We start from the raw sequence: 13,908 nt of genomic DNA on the forward strand, positions 1-13,908 counted from the left end.
TGCGATTCAAAGCACTGGATGGGAGGCTAGCCAGGTGGTCGTTGGCTCTCCAGGCTTATGACTTCGAAATCGAGCACCGCAAAGGAAAGGAAAATATCGTCGCCGATATGCTGTCACGTCCCTTTGACGTGGACGCTATCGACTTCCTGGAGTTCGACACCACAGCCTTCGAGGATGAAGATTACCGAAGAAAAATTGAGTCGGTCCAGAGCGATGAGGATGAATTCCCAGACCTGAAGGTGGAGGAAGGACTGCTGTTTGGCCGGCCGGAATTAGAGGAGTTTTCGTGGAAGCTATGGATCCCGGAAGCCCTGACGAGCACACTGATCCAACAGGCTCACGACAGCGATGTGGCAATGCATGGAGGAATCGCGAGGACACTGGGACGGCTGCGACAGTTCTATTATTGGCCCCGGATGACCGTGCAGGTGAAGGCATATGTGGCTGATTGTAACACCTGCAAAGAAACAAAACATTCAACACAGGTTCACCGTCCACTCATGGGGGCCGAAACCAGAACCGAGAGGCCGATTCAAAAACTGTACCTGGATTTCCTGGGTCCATATCCGAGGACTCGAAGTGGCAATGTGGTCATACTAATAGTCCTCGATCACATGTCCAGATATGTCTGGTTGAAGGCTTTGCCTAAGGCGACGTCTTCGGCCGTGATCCGATTCTTGCACGCCGAGGTCTTCGCGCAGTTTGGCGTGCCTGAAATAGTGCATACCGATAATGGAAAGCAATTTGTGTCAGCTGAATTCTCTCAATTCCTGGATAGGAGAAGCATAACGCACCTGAAGTCGGGGAACTATGCACCGCAGGCGAACGCGGCCGAACGAGTGAACCAGACTGTACTGGCAGCAATAAGGACATACGCTAGTGAGGATCACACGCGCTGGGACGAGAAGCTGACGGAGATCCAGTGTGTGGCTAGGAGCGCTATACACACGGGTATCGGGACGTCGCCATACTTTGTGTTGTTTGGGCAGCACATGTTTACTAGCGGCCGAGATTATAAATTGGCACGCAGACTGGGTGCCCTAAATGATGCACAAATGTCACCCTTGGCAAGGAGTGACAAGATGGAGATAGTCCGAGATGAGCTCCGAGGAAACTCTCATGAAGCCTACAACAGAGCGAAGAACAGGTATAATCGAAAAGCTCGAGAAATTAGGTACTCACCGGGTCAGGAGATATATAAGCGGAATTTCGTGTTGAGCAAATTTAAAAACAACATCAACGCGAAGTTCAGCCCAAAATACGTCAAGTGCCGAGTGATCCGGAGTATGGGCAACAGTCTGTACGAGCTGGAGACGTTGCAAGGCTCACGTATTGGGGTGTTTGACGCAAAGGATCTGAAGCAGTAGCCCAGGCATCTCAGTCGATGGAGCCAGAGACTCTCAATCTCAGGGTGTGGGCGATGGCCTACGTTTGGGGCCCCTTAATTGAAAAAGCCCGCCAGCTTGGCACTCCCGGTTCGGCGGAGTAATCCTGGAAACGGTAGTGTGGAGTTATGGGCGGATTTGGAGAGAGCCGATAGGTATCAGGGCTGGAGAAGAAAGAGACAGCGGCATCTACAGTGGATCCTGGGAAGCAGTGGCAGAGTTGCGTGGGAGAAAAGGAAACGGGGCGAGGAAGAAAAAAGGGAGAGTTTCCGGTGGAGAATAGTGGAGGCCGCACGTGCCCTGAAAGAAAAAAGGAAACAAAATTGGTGATCGTGGAGACGACGATCCCACCAAGACATCAGCGGCAGGCATCAACATCAGCGGAAGCGGCGGACATCGGCAGCAGCATCCCGGTACTGGCCAGGCCGGGAAACTGATGCGAGAACCTCGGAGCACCGACTGGAGACACGTTTCTGTCCCCACACACCAGCCCCCCCGGGGAAAGAATCCGGACTTCAAAGCAGCAATACACACACACGATTCACACACACCCACCTTCATCCACCCACATCACACACAACCCACGCATGTATACCCTCATTCATAACACATCACCTAACATCACCACATTTCACACATCTACACCCGTCCGACCCACAATTAAACAAAATATCACGATCATACAAAAAACACCACGATTAAACGTAAACATCAGCAAGCATCAGGAAGCAACAACCTCTATCAAAGGGGGCTGCCAACTCGGCCGAAATAGGGTTTATTTTTTTTTGTTAGTATTTTTGTGTTAGTATTTGTTTCCTTTATATAAACCTAGATTATTAATTATTATTAATTAATAATGTTCAAGATAAATAAGAAAATATAATGGATATAAAAGGAATATTTGAAAAGAGTCATGAGTGAATAGAAAACGGTAGTTGGGTGGGACGAGAGCGAGAAGAAGAGCGGGACCCTGAATATGAAAAGGGAGCGAATTCAAAAGGTGGCGCTCATGGAAGGGCGGGACCCTGCTAGGGATAACGAAACCAACTATCCCCGCTGACGAAAGTGCCAACGAGGACAAGTCTGTCCTATAAATTAGTTTTGTTTTTTTTGTATGTTTTTTTGTTTTGTTCAATCCGTCCCCTGGCTTATCGGGTCGGAAACACCCCTGACTTCCCCGTGAGCTAGCTGGGAACGATAGGCCAGGGTGGCAAAGAGGCGGATCATAACAATCTTGCACAAAAATATGTATTTAGCAAGTTGGTTTAATGTCCTAAATTATTTAAATCCGATTCTTTTTAGATACAGATTTACATATGTAAATATCGGCTCTGCAGGAAGGTGCAATGACTCGATGATATACCAGAAGTCAAGCCTTGCAAAACATATCGAAGCATCGGCATTACTCCAAGAGAAAGCCAAGGAAATAAGCGGAGTAAACGTCCCTGTAATGCTTATCGGGGACTCGGCATTTAGGTTTTCTAAAAAGCTGATGAAACCTTACCCGTTTTCCACAGTCGCCTCTTTGGAACAGCGCACGTTTAACTACAACCTTTCCAAAGCTAGGCGAGTGGTGGAAAATGCATTTGGGCATTTAAAAGCCAGATTTCGAATAATCGGAAAAGGTCTTGATAGCCACCACAAAAATAATAGCGCCATAATAATGAGCTGTTGTATTTTACACAATATATTAAATATGCACAACAGCGCGATTAATGAAAATTGGGAGCTTGCAACAAATGAGCAGCGCGAACAGCCCGATACCAGCAACAGTTCTGCTGACTTTAATCAGTCAGCAGAACAGATACGATCTGCAATCGCAGATAATCTGTTTTCTCATCTGAGTTATTCCCATTCAATAACATTCATGGAATTGAATTTGTTGCAGTCAAAGTTCGTGTTGGCTCCGCATTTTTCTATTTAACCTGCTCTTACATTCCTCCCAGGTCTGATGCTGAGCTTTACTTACACCACCTCTCAGCAATTAATAATGTTGTTTCTGCATTAGGGTGCAATGATCGAATTATTGTCATGGGGGACTTTAACCTCCCATTTCTTTCTTGGCTGCCTTGTAATGACGCTAACCTGTTGTTTCCCAATTGCCATAATGACTTTATCAATGGGCTAACGGATAATTCCCTTGTCCAAATTAATGCCGTTAAAAACATTAGGGACAGACTTCTTGACCTCGTTTTTGTTAATGATGGTTCTCTTGCTACGGTATCTAGAGCAAGCCCAATATCTCTCCCTGAAGATCCTTACCATCCAACTTTGTTGATATCACTGGAGTGTACACAATCTGGAGGTGCTGACAGTTCCATGGCTCCTTGTCACATAAAGTGTTTTCGAAAAACAAACTTTATTGATTTAGATCTACATCTCTCGCGTGTTGATTGGTCGTTTCTTTATTCATTACCGAACATAGACGCAACTGTTAACTCGTTTTATAGTTCTATTTACTCCGCCCTTAATACGTTTGTTCCAGATATCACTGTACCTGTATCGTCCAAGCCTCCCTGGTTCTCCAAGTATTTGTCATACTTAAAAAATAATAAATCCCGGCTCTATAAAAAGTACCAGAAGTCGGGCTCCACGTCGGCCTTAGCTCTATACTCCTCCGCTCGCTCTCTGTTCCTTGCCGTCAATAGTCAGTGTTATAATCATTACCTTTCACAATGTAGTAGTAACTTTCGTAGTGATCCTAAAAAATTCTATTCGTTCGTTAACTCTAAGCGCAAGTCAAACGTTTTTCCTCCGTCCCTTCATTACCAGAACAAAAGAGAAGCTTCTGCTGTTGGTATTGCAAATTTATTCGCTAACTTTTTCCAAACAACGTACTCGTCTCATATTTACAACGCATCCACTCCGTATCCGTACCAGCTACCTCAAGCTAACAGCATTTTTCTGCCCTTTTTCGAGGAAAGCGTTGTTCTGGAAGGTTTGTCATCTATGGACATATCGTTTTCTGCGGGTCCAGATAAGGTACCAAGTTGCATCTTAAAGCACTGTGCCCAGTCCCTTTTCAAACCCTTGACCTTTCTCTTCAACCTCTCCTTGGAACAGTCTTGTCTCCCAGTAATTTGGAATGAGTCCTACATCATTCCGCTTCACAAAAAAGGTTCAAGATCAAACATTGAAAACTATCGTGGTATCGCAAAGCTTTCCGCCATCCCGAAGCTTCTTGAGTTCCTGGTCACCCGGCAACTGCAACATCTTTGTTGCAGCTTGATATCTCCGTCGCAACACGGTTTTTTCAGACATCGTTCAACATCGACTAACCTTCTTGAGTTTTCTAACCTAATCCACCGTGGTTTTCAAATTGGTTTGCAGACGGATGTAGTTTTTACGGACTTCAGCAAGGCATTCGATTCTGTGAACCATGCTCTGCTTATTCAAAAGCTCTCTTTATTAGGGTTCCCAACGAATCTTCTAGATTGGATTTTGTCCTATCTCTCTAACCGTACTCAACGTGTTTTGTTTTCTAACGTGTTGTCAAATACTGTTAATGTTACTTCAGGTGTGCCACAGGGAAGTCATCTGGGCCCGCTTCTGTTTATTTTATTTGTGAACGACCTTCCTCAAGTTATAACATACTCTACTACACTAATGTATGCTGATGATGTCAAAATCTGTCTTTCTTACTCTGATTGGTATTTGCACACACGCCTTCAACTTGATCTAAGTGAACTACTATTGTGGTGTTCAACTAATCTTCTTTTTCTGAACCTTTCCAAATGCAAACTTATGACATTTTACCGTCGCGCTCCTCATTTTGTCTCATATGTTCTAGGAAATCATGTCCTTGAGCGAATTTCGAGTTCAAATGACCTCGGAGTCCTTTTTGATCATAAGATGTGTTTCAACACCCATATAGCTGCAACTGTAAATAAAGCTAAGGGTGTTTTAGCGTTCATCAAGCGTTGGTCCAAGGAGTTTGACGACCCGTACGTTACGAAACAACTGTACATCTCGTTAGTACGTCCTATATTGGAGTATTGTTCTTGTGTGTGGAGCCCGCAGTATAAAGAGCAGCAGGCTGTTATTGAATCCGTGCAAAAGCAATTTTTAATTTTTGCCCTTCGGAACTTTAACTGGGACTCGGGTAGAATCTTGCCACCCTACCGGTCTATGCTAAATCTTATTGACCTGCCGTCGTTGCACCATCGCAGAATATGCAATGGCGTAATGTTCGTGCACAAGCTCCTTCTTGGGACTGTTGACTCCCAAACTCTCTTGGGTCAGATTGACTTGGCCGTTCCATCTAGACCTACCCGTACTTTTAGGCCTATCCGTCTACCCATATGTAGGTCTAATTATGCTGATCATGAACCTTTTAGGGTTTTATGCCATAATTATAACTCCCTCTGTCAAACCCTATCCCCTGAACTGTCTCTTAAACTAATTGCATGCAATATTTATAATCATTTAAATTTAGCTAACTTTTAACTTATCTTTTTCCGCCTTTAGTAACTAAGCACCATTATTAACAGATAATTTGTTAATTTAATAAATAAATACAAAAAAAAAAAATATTGTGTAGACCGTAATGAAAATTAAAAACTTATTTATTTTTATTTTTTAAAACTTCTAATAAGTCGTTCTGGAATTTTGTTTGGGTGCTGAGCAAGTCCTGCACCATCTTCTCCTGCCTAACGTCGTGCTCCTCCTTCTTTCTGTGGTGGTCCTTTTGTTGTTCGAGAGGCTCCTGGGCGATCTCTGCCAGCCACGAAGTGTCGGTCTTTTTCTTTTTCTTTGGCGGACGCCCAGACAAGGTGCTGGAGCTACAAGATCCGTCCAGGTCCATCTCAATAATATCCGAAAAGTACTCATCAGGATCTGCAATGAACACCTTAAATGAAATATATTTTTTTAGCAATAAATTAATAAAACTTACTGTCGTTGTCCAATGTGCTCTGCTCCATGTTGTTTGCACTCAAGATGCCAAATCAGCGAACTTCAGTTCAGCGCCCTGAATGTGACGGTCAACCGGCGGTAATCTGATATCTTGCACATGCCGCAAGATCAGCATTATCGCTTATGCCAAGTCGGCTTACCGACTGTAGCTTTGTAGCTCTAAGTACATATATTTTGTAGCTTTGCATTCTTTGGCAATTAAATACTTTTGATTCAGCTTATGCCCCAGCTTGCTGATGGCTCCTAGTTATACCCGATACTCAAAATGAGTATTGGGGTATATTAGATTTGTGGTGAAAATGGATGTGTGTAACGTCCAGAAGGAATCGTTTCCGACCCCATAAAGTATATATATTCTTGATCAGCATCAATAGCCGAGTCGATTGAGCCCTTTCTGTCTGTCCGTCTGTCCGTCCGTCCGTCCGTCTGTCCGTCTGTCCGTCCCTATTAGCGCCTAGTGCTCAAAGACTATAAGAGCTAGAGCAACGATGTTTTGGATCCAGACTTCTGTGATATGTCACTGCTACAAAAATATTTCAAAACTTCGCACCGCCCACTTCCGCCCCACAAAGGACGAAAATCTGTGGCATCCACAATTTTAAAGATATGAGAAAACCAAAAACGCAGAATCATAGATAATGACCATATCTATCAGATTGCTGAATCTGGATCAGATCAGATCATTTTTATAGCCAATAGGAACAAATCAATTTGCACTGGCTACGCAGCGCCCGACGTCACGCTCAGACTGATTTTCTGTCTCTCTCGCACGCACTCTTTGTCGTGTCGTTTAATATTAGCGGCGTCTGCCGGAGAAGAGCCATACTGACTTAGTATCGGGTATAACCGTAGAGTTGCGGTGTCCGCAGCAACTCACAACGTTCCCCCTCGTTTTAGTTAAGTTCTTATAACGAAAGCTAACGCTTGTTAATAAACCTTGCTCCGGCAACCAGCCGTAAAAACTTTGAATTATTAATTCTATACCACTGTACCACAAGGCCAGTGATAAGAGAGACAGTTATCTCTCCAACATAATCTTCATAAAGGATTCTATACCACGGAACCCGCACGAGGACCACCGCATCAAGCAGCTAAGGCTACTTGGACATACGGACAACTTAATTTACACATGTGAATATTTGCGTGGTCCGCGCAAATCTTCAATTTTCTCCTTCCATATGTCAATCATCAGGCTCTCAAGCGCGGCACTCCATTTCACCCTGCCGCCTGCTGTTGTTCTCTTGTTTGCTGCATTGTGTAATAATATTATATATTATAAACAATAAAAAACAAATATATCTATTCAACGTACCACTGGAGGAGTTTTCTGGCACTAAATCCATTTTATTAATAAGTTTTTCGAAAATTTGGTCTGCTGTCCTTCCGAGCTGTTCTGTTGTTGTTTTTGTTTTTTGTTAATTTTGTCACAATCATTGTTTACGTTTTCGGAGTGAATACCATTTTTCCATTGTGAATGACAATTATTCAGAGTTGCATTTGAAAACCATCGGCTAACTATCGCATAGAAACGTGCGGCTTAGGAACATCCAAAATGGATGGTGGACTAACTGGGAAATTTTCGGAACGGCAAAACCTTACGGACCATCCCCGAAATGGATGGTGGATGGTGGATGGTCGTCAGTGTGAATAGCCTATTACGGACCATCCCCGAAATGGATGGTGGATGGTGGATGGTCGTCAGTGTGAATAGCCTATTAGTAAGCCAGAATTATTCAACGGAATCTCTAAATTGAGCAATATGAACGACTATCCTCTCTCGTTTTTTTGTCTTGACCTATTTCGCTAAAACCTTTGTTTTACGAAAAATCCAATAAAAGCAATTATTTAGAATAAGCCAGTTAAGTAGAAAATTGAATCATTAATCAGTTGAAAATTTGTGGGCATGGCTAAATATTCTGTATAGCTGAGAATATTCGACAGAATATCAAAATTGAGGAACATTTATACAACTTGAGCTCGTCAGTATATTTACGGTATATTTTTAAAGTAAGACGGTATGTTTCGGTATATTTCTGAGGGTCACACTGGTCCCACTTGACGCGTACAAAATTTGACATCTACGGAAAGCGGCGCCAGATTGTGTGAAAAAAGTTGCGGTTTGTAAATTCGTTTGATCGAAATGAACGAAATTATTGAAGATAAGTTTATTCCGCAGCAACTGCTGTACTTTATGGCTGGCCGGCGATGCTGCCAACAATACCCATGCACATTTCGGTCGTCAGAGCACGACATTTTCATGCGATACGCCAGCTCTTTGGGCTTGCGGGCGCAATGCGTGTTTAATAATGGCGAAATTATCAAAGTATTCAAGCAAGCTTGCCGCCATTACTTGGAAGAGCCGAAAATAATGACATTCTCGCCTTCGACGGCAATAAACATTCTAACCATGTTGGGACGATCAGGCAACTTGGGAAAAGATGAACTGAAATTGAGCTCAGATTACATTCCACAGAGTGGGTGTGTTGCTGAAATTGTTGGGCCTCATCTACCATTTCCGACGATCATGGCGCCTACGCCGCGTGTCAAGGACGATACCCAGCGCAATTTACTGAACAAATTTCCCGGCTATCCGTTCATCGACAACGTCATACGATGCAAATTATCTTCGCATTTGCGATACTGACTTAGTATCGGGTATAACTGTAGAGTTGCGGTGTCCACAGCAACTCACAACGTTCCCCCTCGTTTTTTTTTTTGTTGAACTATTTTGTTTAAACCTTGCTTTAGTCAAAATACAATAAAAGCAAGAACTAAAAACTAAAATTATGTGGGCAGAACTAATGGTCTTATAGGCTCTGCACACTGAGCCCATCCCGGGGGAATGGTGGGATTTTTTGACAGATGTGAAACTCCGATTCACACTGCCACCATCCACCATCCGTCAAAAACAGCTGATGCCAATAACAAGTTCATTAAATTTGCGCGGAAGATTTATTAATTCTTGGTTCTTATAATGGATGATGAAGATATAGCAATTATTTCGGCTGTGGTTCAACAGCAAAATATTTTCTTGCACCAACTAATAATGTTGCTGTCAATGAATAATGATGATGACTTTAACATTGACGAGGATGAGATGACCCAGATGACTGCCATAAAAACACAAAAGCCAGGAAGATTATGGTCGTTTGTGAGTACTTCTACTAACTTCAACCATAGTTTAAAGTACAAGGACATATTTTATGGTTTTAGAAGCGGTTCGGGACATTTTGGGAGAAAGTAGTACCAGAAAACAACGAGGCGTTTTTCAAAGAGAGTTTCCGAATGGAGAGGCCCTGCTTTGATATTTTAGTGAATCGGCTTGAAGTGCTGGGAAAGAAGGACACCAACTGCCGAGCTGCAATTCCTTTGGAAAAGCGCATCGCCATTGCGCTATACACTTTGGGCTCGTCCTCTGAGTACCGAACAGTTGGCAGGCTTTTCGGTGTAGCTCCAAACAGTGTGTGTAATATCCTGCACGAGTTTTGCAGAGCACTTATCGACGAGTTTTCGAAGGAGTACATGTCGCCCAATTACCTAACTTCCGACAAAATTGATGAGTGCGTAAAGGGATTCGAGGCAATTGGATTTCCTCAGTGCCTAGGTGCAATTGGTAGGAAATCAATAAGAACTTCAGCAATATGTTTGGTTAAATTGGTTGGTTTTTAAAATTTGGTTTTTAAACTTCCTTTTTATTCTAGATGGATGCCACATCGAAATAAAACCACCAGCACCTGAGGCAGTAGACCACCATAACTATAAGGGCTGGTATTCCACAGTCTTGTTTGCCCTAGTGGATTATAGGTATGCAAATATCTTGCACAAAAATATGTATTTAGCAAGTTGGTTTAATGTCCTAAATTATTTAAATCCGATTCTTTTTAGATACAGATTTACATATGTAAATATCGGCTCTGCAGGAAGGTGCAATGACTCGATGATATACCAGAAGTCAAGCCTTGCAAAACATATCGAAGCATCGACATTACTCCAAGAGAAAGCCAAGGAAATAAGCGCAGTAAACGTCCCTGTAATGCTTATCGGGGACTCGGCATTTAGGTTTTCTAAAAAGCTGATGAAACCTTACCCGTTTTCACAGTCGCCTCTTTGGAACAGCGCACGTTTAACTACAACCTTTCCAAAGCTAGGCGAGTGGTGGAAAATGCATTTGGGCATTTAAAAGCCAGATTTCGAATAATCGGAAAAGGTCTTGATAGCCACCACAAAAATAATAGCGCCATAATAATGAGCTGTTGTATTTTACACAATATATTAAATATGCACAACAGCGCGATTAATGAAAATTGGCAGCTTGCAACAAATGAGCAGCGCGAACAGCCCGATACCAGCAACAGTTCTGCTGACTTTAATCAGTCAGCAGAACAGATACGATCTGCAATCGCAAAATATTGTGTAGACCGTAATGAAAATTAAAAACTTATTTATTTTTATTTTTTAAAACTTCTAATAAGTCGTTCTGGAATTTTGTTTGGGTGCTGATCAAGTCCTGCACCATCTTCTCCTGCCTAACGTCGTGCTCCTCCTTCTTTCTGTGGAGGTCCTTTTGTTGTTCGAGACGCTCCTGGGCGATCTCTGCCAGCCACGAAATGTCGGTCTTTTTCTTTTTCTTTGGCGGACGCCCAGACAAGGTGCTGGAGCTACAAGATCCGTCCAGGTCCATCTCAATAATATCCGAAAAGTACTCATCAGGATCTGCAATGAACACCTTAAATGAAATATATTTTTTTAGCAATAAATTAATAAAACTTACTGTCGTTGTCCAATGTGCTCTGCTCCATGTTGTTTGCACTCAAGATGCCAAATCAGCGAACTTCAGTTCAGCGCCCTGAATGTGACGGTCAACCGGCGGTAATCTGATATCTTGCACATGCCGCAAGATCAGCATTATCGCTTATGCCAAGTCGGCTTACCGACTGTAGCTTTGTAGCTCTAAGTACATATATTTTGTAGCTTTGCATTCTTTGGCAATTAAATACTTTTGATTCAGCTTATGCCCCAGCTTGCTGGTGGCTCCTAGTTTTAGTTCTGTTCTTATAACGAAAGCTAACGCTTGTTAATAAACCTTGCTCCGGCAACCAGCCGTAAACACTTTGAATTATTAATTCTATACCACTGTACCACAAGGCCAGTGATAAGAGAGACAGTTATCTCTCCAACATAATCTTCATAAAGGATTCTATACCACGGAACCCGCACGAGGACCACCGCATCAAGCAGCTAAGGCTACTTGGACATACGGACAACTTAATTTACACATGTGAATTTTGGCGTGGTCCGCGCAAATCTTCAATTTTCTCCTTCCATATGTCAATCATCAGGCTCTCAAGCGCGGCACTCCATTTCACCCTGCCGCCTGCTGTTGTTCTCTTGTTTGCTGCATTGTGTAATAATATTATATATTATAAACAATAAAAAACTAATATATCTATTCAACGTACCACTGGAGGAGTTTTCTGGCACTAAATCCATTTTATTAATAAGTTTTTCGAAAATTTGGTCTGCTGTCCTTCCGAGCTGTTCTGTTGTTGTTTTTTGTTAATTTTGTCACAATCATTGTTTACGTTTTCGGAGTGAATACCATTTTTCCATTGTGAATGACAATTATTCAGAGTTGCATTTGAAAACCATCGGCTAACTATCGCATAGAAACGTGCGGTTTAGGAACATCCAAAATGGATGGTGGACTAACTGGGAAATTTTCGGAACGGCAAATCCTTACGGACCATCCCCGAAATGGATGGTGGATGGTGGATGGTCGTCAGTGTGAATAGCCTATTAGTAAGCCAGAATTATTCAACGGAATCTCTAAATTGAGCAATATGAACGACTATCATCTCTCGTTTTTTTGTCTTGACCTATTTCGCTAAAACCTTTGTTTTACGAAAAATCCAATAAAAGCAATTATTTAGAATAAGCCAGTTAAGTAGAAAATTGAATCATTAATCAGTTGAAAATTTGTGGGCATGGCTAAATATTCTGTATAGCTGAGAATATTCGACAGAATATCAAAATTGAGGAACATTTATACAACTTGAGCTCGTCAGTATATTTACGGTATATTTTTAAAGTAAGACGGTATCTTTCGGTATATTACTGAGGGTCACACTGGTCTCACTTGACGCGTACAAAATTTGACATCTACGGAAAGCGGCGCCAGATTGTGTGAAAAAAGTTGCGGTTTGTAAATTCGTTTGATCGAAATGAACGAAATTATTAAAGATAAGTTTATTCCGCAGCAACTGCTGTACTTTATGGCTGGCCGGCGATGCTGCCAACAATTCCCATGCACATTTCGGTCGTCAGAGCACGACATTTTTATGCGATACGCCAGCTCTTTGGGCTTGCGGGCGCAATGCGTGTTTAATAATGGCGAAATTATCAAAGTATTCAAGCAAGCTTGCCGCCATTAATTGGAGGAGCCGAAAATAATGACAATCTCGCCTTCGACGGCAATAAACATTCTAACCATGTTGGGACGATCAGGCAACTTGGGAAAAGATGAACTAAAATTGAGCTCAGATTACATTCCACAGCGTGGGTGTGTTGCTGAAATTTTTGGGCCTCATCTACCATTTCCGACGATCATGGCGCCTACGCCGCGTGTCAAGGACGATACCCAGCGCAATTTACTGAACAAATTTCCCGGCTATCCGTTCATCGACAACGTCATACGATGCAAATTATCTTCGCATTTGCGATACTGACTTAGTATCGGGTATAACTGTAGAGTTGCGGTGTCCACAGCAACTCACAACGTTCCCCCTCGTTTTTTTTTTGTTGAACTATTTTGTTTAAACCTTGCTTTAGTCAAAATACAATAAAAGCAAGAACTAAAAACTAAAATTATGTGGGCAGAACTAATGGTCTTATAGGCTCTGCACACTGAGCCCATCCCGGGGGAATGGTGGGATTTTTTGACAGATGTGAAACTCCGATTCACACTGCCACCATCCACCATCCGTCAAAAACAGCTGATGCCAATAACAAGTTCATTAAATTTGCGCGGAAGATTTATTAATTCTTGGTTCTTATAATGGATGATGAAGATATAGCAATTATTTCGGCTGTGGTTCAACAGCAAAATATTTTCTTGCACCAACTAATAATGTTGCTGTCAATGAATAATGATGATGACGAGGATGAGATGACCCAGATGACTGACATAAAAACACAAAAGCCAGGAAGATTATGGTCGTTTGTGAGTACTTCTACTAACTTCAACCATAGTTTAAAGTACAAGGACATATTTTATGGTTTTAGAAGCGGTTCGGGACATTTTGGGAGGAAGATGTACCAGAAAACAACGAGGCGTTTTTGCAAAGAGAGTTTCCGAATGGAGAGGCCCTGCTTTGATATTTTAGTGAATCGGCTTGAAGTGCTGGGAAAGAAGGACACCAACTGCCGAGCTGCAATTCCTTTGGAAAAGCGCATCGCCATTGCGCTATACACTTTGGGCTCGTCCTCTGAGTACCGAACAGTTGGCAGGCTTTTCGGTGTAGCTCCAAACAGTGTGTGTAATATCCTGCACGAGTTTTGCAGAGCACTTATCGACGAGTTTTCGAAGGAGTACATGTCGCCCAATTACCTA

The 13,908-nt window shown here is 42.5% G+C and overlaps 3 protein-coding genes and 2 long non-coding RNA genes across 9 annotated transcripts; 2 read left to right on the plus strand and 3 right to left on the minus strand.

Moving 5' to 3' along the window:
• Window positions 1-5,932: 5,932 nt before the first annotated feature.
• LOC117189561 lies at window positions 5,933-6,561 on the minus strand. The gene is made up of 2 exons (XM_033394711.1): window positions 6,280-6,561; window positions 5,933-6,221 (listed from the first exon to the last, which is right to left on the minus strand). Exons 1-2 carry the CDS (start codon window positions 6,305-6,307, stop codon window positions 5,947-5,949), a joined length of 303 nt encoding a protein of 100 aa, XP_033250602.1. The 5' UTR covers window positions 6,308-6,561; the 3' UTR covers window positions 5,933-5,946.
• Window positions 6,562-7,201: 640 nt separating this feature from the next.
• On the minus strand, window positions 7,202-7,924 carry LOC117189595. Its single transcript, XR_004473468.1, has 2 exons — window positions 7,612-7,924; window positions 7,202-7,547 (listed from the first exon to the last, which is right to left on the minus strand). It is a non-coding gene; the product is annotated as an uncharacterized LOC117189595 (long non-coding RNA).
• A 400-nt stretch (window positions 7,925-8,324) lies between these two features.
• LOC117189539 (putative nuclease HARBI1) lies at window positions 8,325-10,966 on the plus strand. 5 transcript variants are annotated; one of them, XM_033394679.1, is made up of 4 exons: window positions 9,035-9,450; window positions 9,513-9,912; window positions 10,001-10,103; window positions 10,191-10,966. In XM_033394679.1, the coding sequence occupies exons 1-4, from the start codon at window positions 9,274-9,276 to the stop codon at window positions 10,477-10,479; spliced, it is 969 nt and encodes a 322-aa protein (XP_033250570.1). In that variant the 5' UTR covers window positions 9,035-9,273; the 3' UTR covers window positions 10,480-10,966. The 5 variants fall into 5 exon arrangements, 3 of the variants coding, with proteins under 3 accessions (XP_033250568.1, XP_033250570.1, XP_033250569.1); XM_033394678.1 differs by having other exon boundaries at window positions 9,037-9,450; window positions 10,185-10,966; XR_004473434.1 differs by lacking the exons at window positions 9,035-9,450; window positions 9,513-9,912 and adding an exon at window positions 8,325-8,416 and having other exon boundaries at window positions 10,185-10,966.
• LOC117189555 lies at window positions 10,724-11,871 on the minus strand. The gene is made up of 3 exons (XM_033394702.1): window positions 11,759-11,871; window positions 11,071-11,694; window positions 10,724-11,012 (listed from the first exon to the last, which is right to left on the minus strand). The coding sequence occupies exons 2-3, from the start codon at window positions 11,096-11,098 to the stop codon at window positions 10,738-10,740; spliced, it is 303 nt and encodes a 100-aa protein (XP_033250593.1). The 5' UTR covers window positions 11,099-11,694; window positions 11,759-11,871; the 3' UTR covers window positions 10,724-10,737.
• Window positions 11,872-12,395: 524 nt separating this feature from the next.
• LOC117189580 lies at window positions 12,396-12,974 on the plus strand. The gene is made up of 2 exons (XR_004473450.1): window positions 12,396-12,497; window positions 12,557-12,974. It is a non-coding gene; the product is annotated as an uncharacterized LOC117189580 (long non-coding RNA).
• The last annotated feature ends 934 nt before the right edge of the window (window positions 12,975-13,908 follow it).

Source organism: Drosophila miranda (assembly GCF_003369915.1).
Source record: "Drosophila miranda strain MSH22 chromosome Y unlocalized genomic scaffold, D.miranda_PacBio2.1 Contig_Y1_pilon, whole genome shotgun sequence".
Lineage (NCBI taxonomy): Eukaryota > Metazoa > Arthropoda > Insecta > Diptera > Drosophilidae > Drosophila > Drosophila miranda.

Coding starts and splice junctions, on each gene's coding strand:
- LOC117189555 (XM_033394702.1), bottom strand. CDS start 11,098: ATGGAGCAGAGCACATTGGACAACGACA. Junction 11,013..11,070: donor GAGCACATTGGACAACGACA/GTAAGTTTTATT, acceptor TGTTCATTGCAG/ATCCTGATGAGTACTTTTCG.
- LOC117189561 (XM_033394711.1), bottom strand. CDS start 6,307: ATGGAGCAGAGCACATTGGACAACGACA. Junction 6,222..6,279: donor GAGCACATTGGACAACGACA/GTAAGTTTTATT, acceptor TGTTCATTGCAG/ATCCTGATGAGTACTTTTCG.
- LOC117189539 (XM_033394677.1), top strand. CDS start 9,274: ATGGATGATGAAGATATAGCAATTATTTCGGCTGTGGTTCAACAGCAA. Junction 9,451..9,512: donor CAGGAAGATTATGGTCGTTT/GTGAGTACTTCT, acceptor TTATGGTTTTAG/AAGCGGTTCGGGACATTTTG. Junction 9,913..10,000: donor TCAGTGCCTAGGTGCAATTG/GTAGGAAATCAA, acceptor TTTTTATTCTAG/ATGGATGCCACATCGAAATA.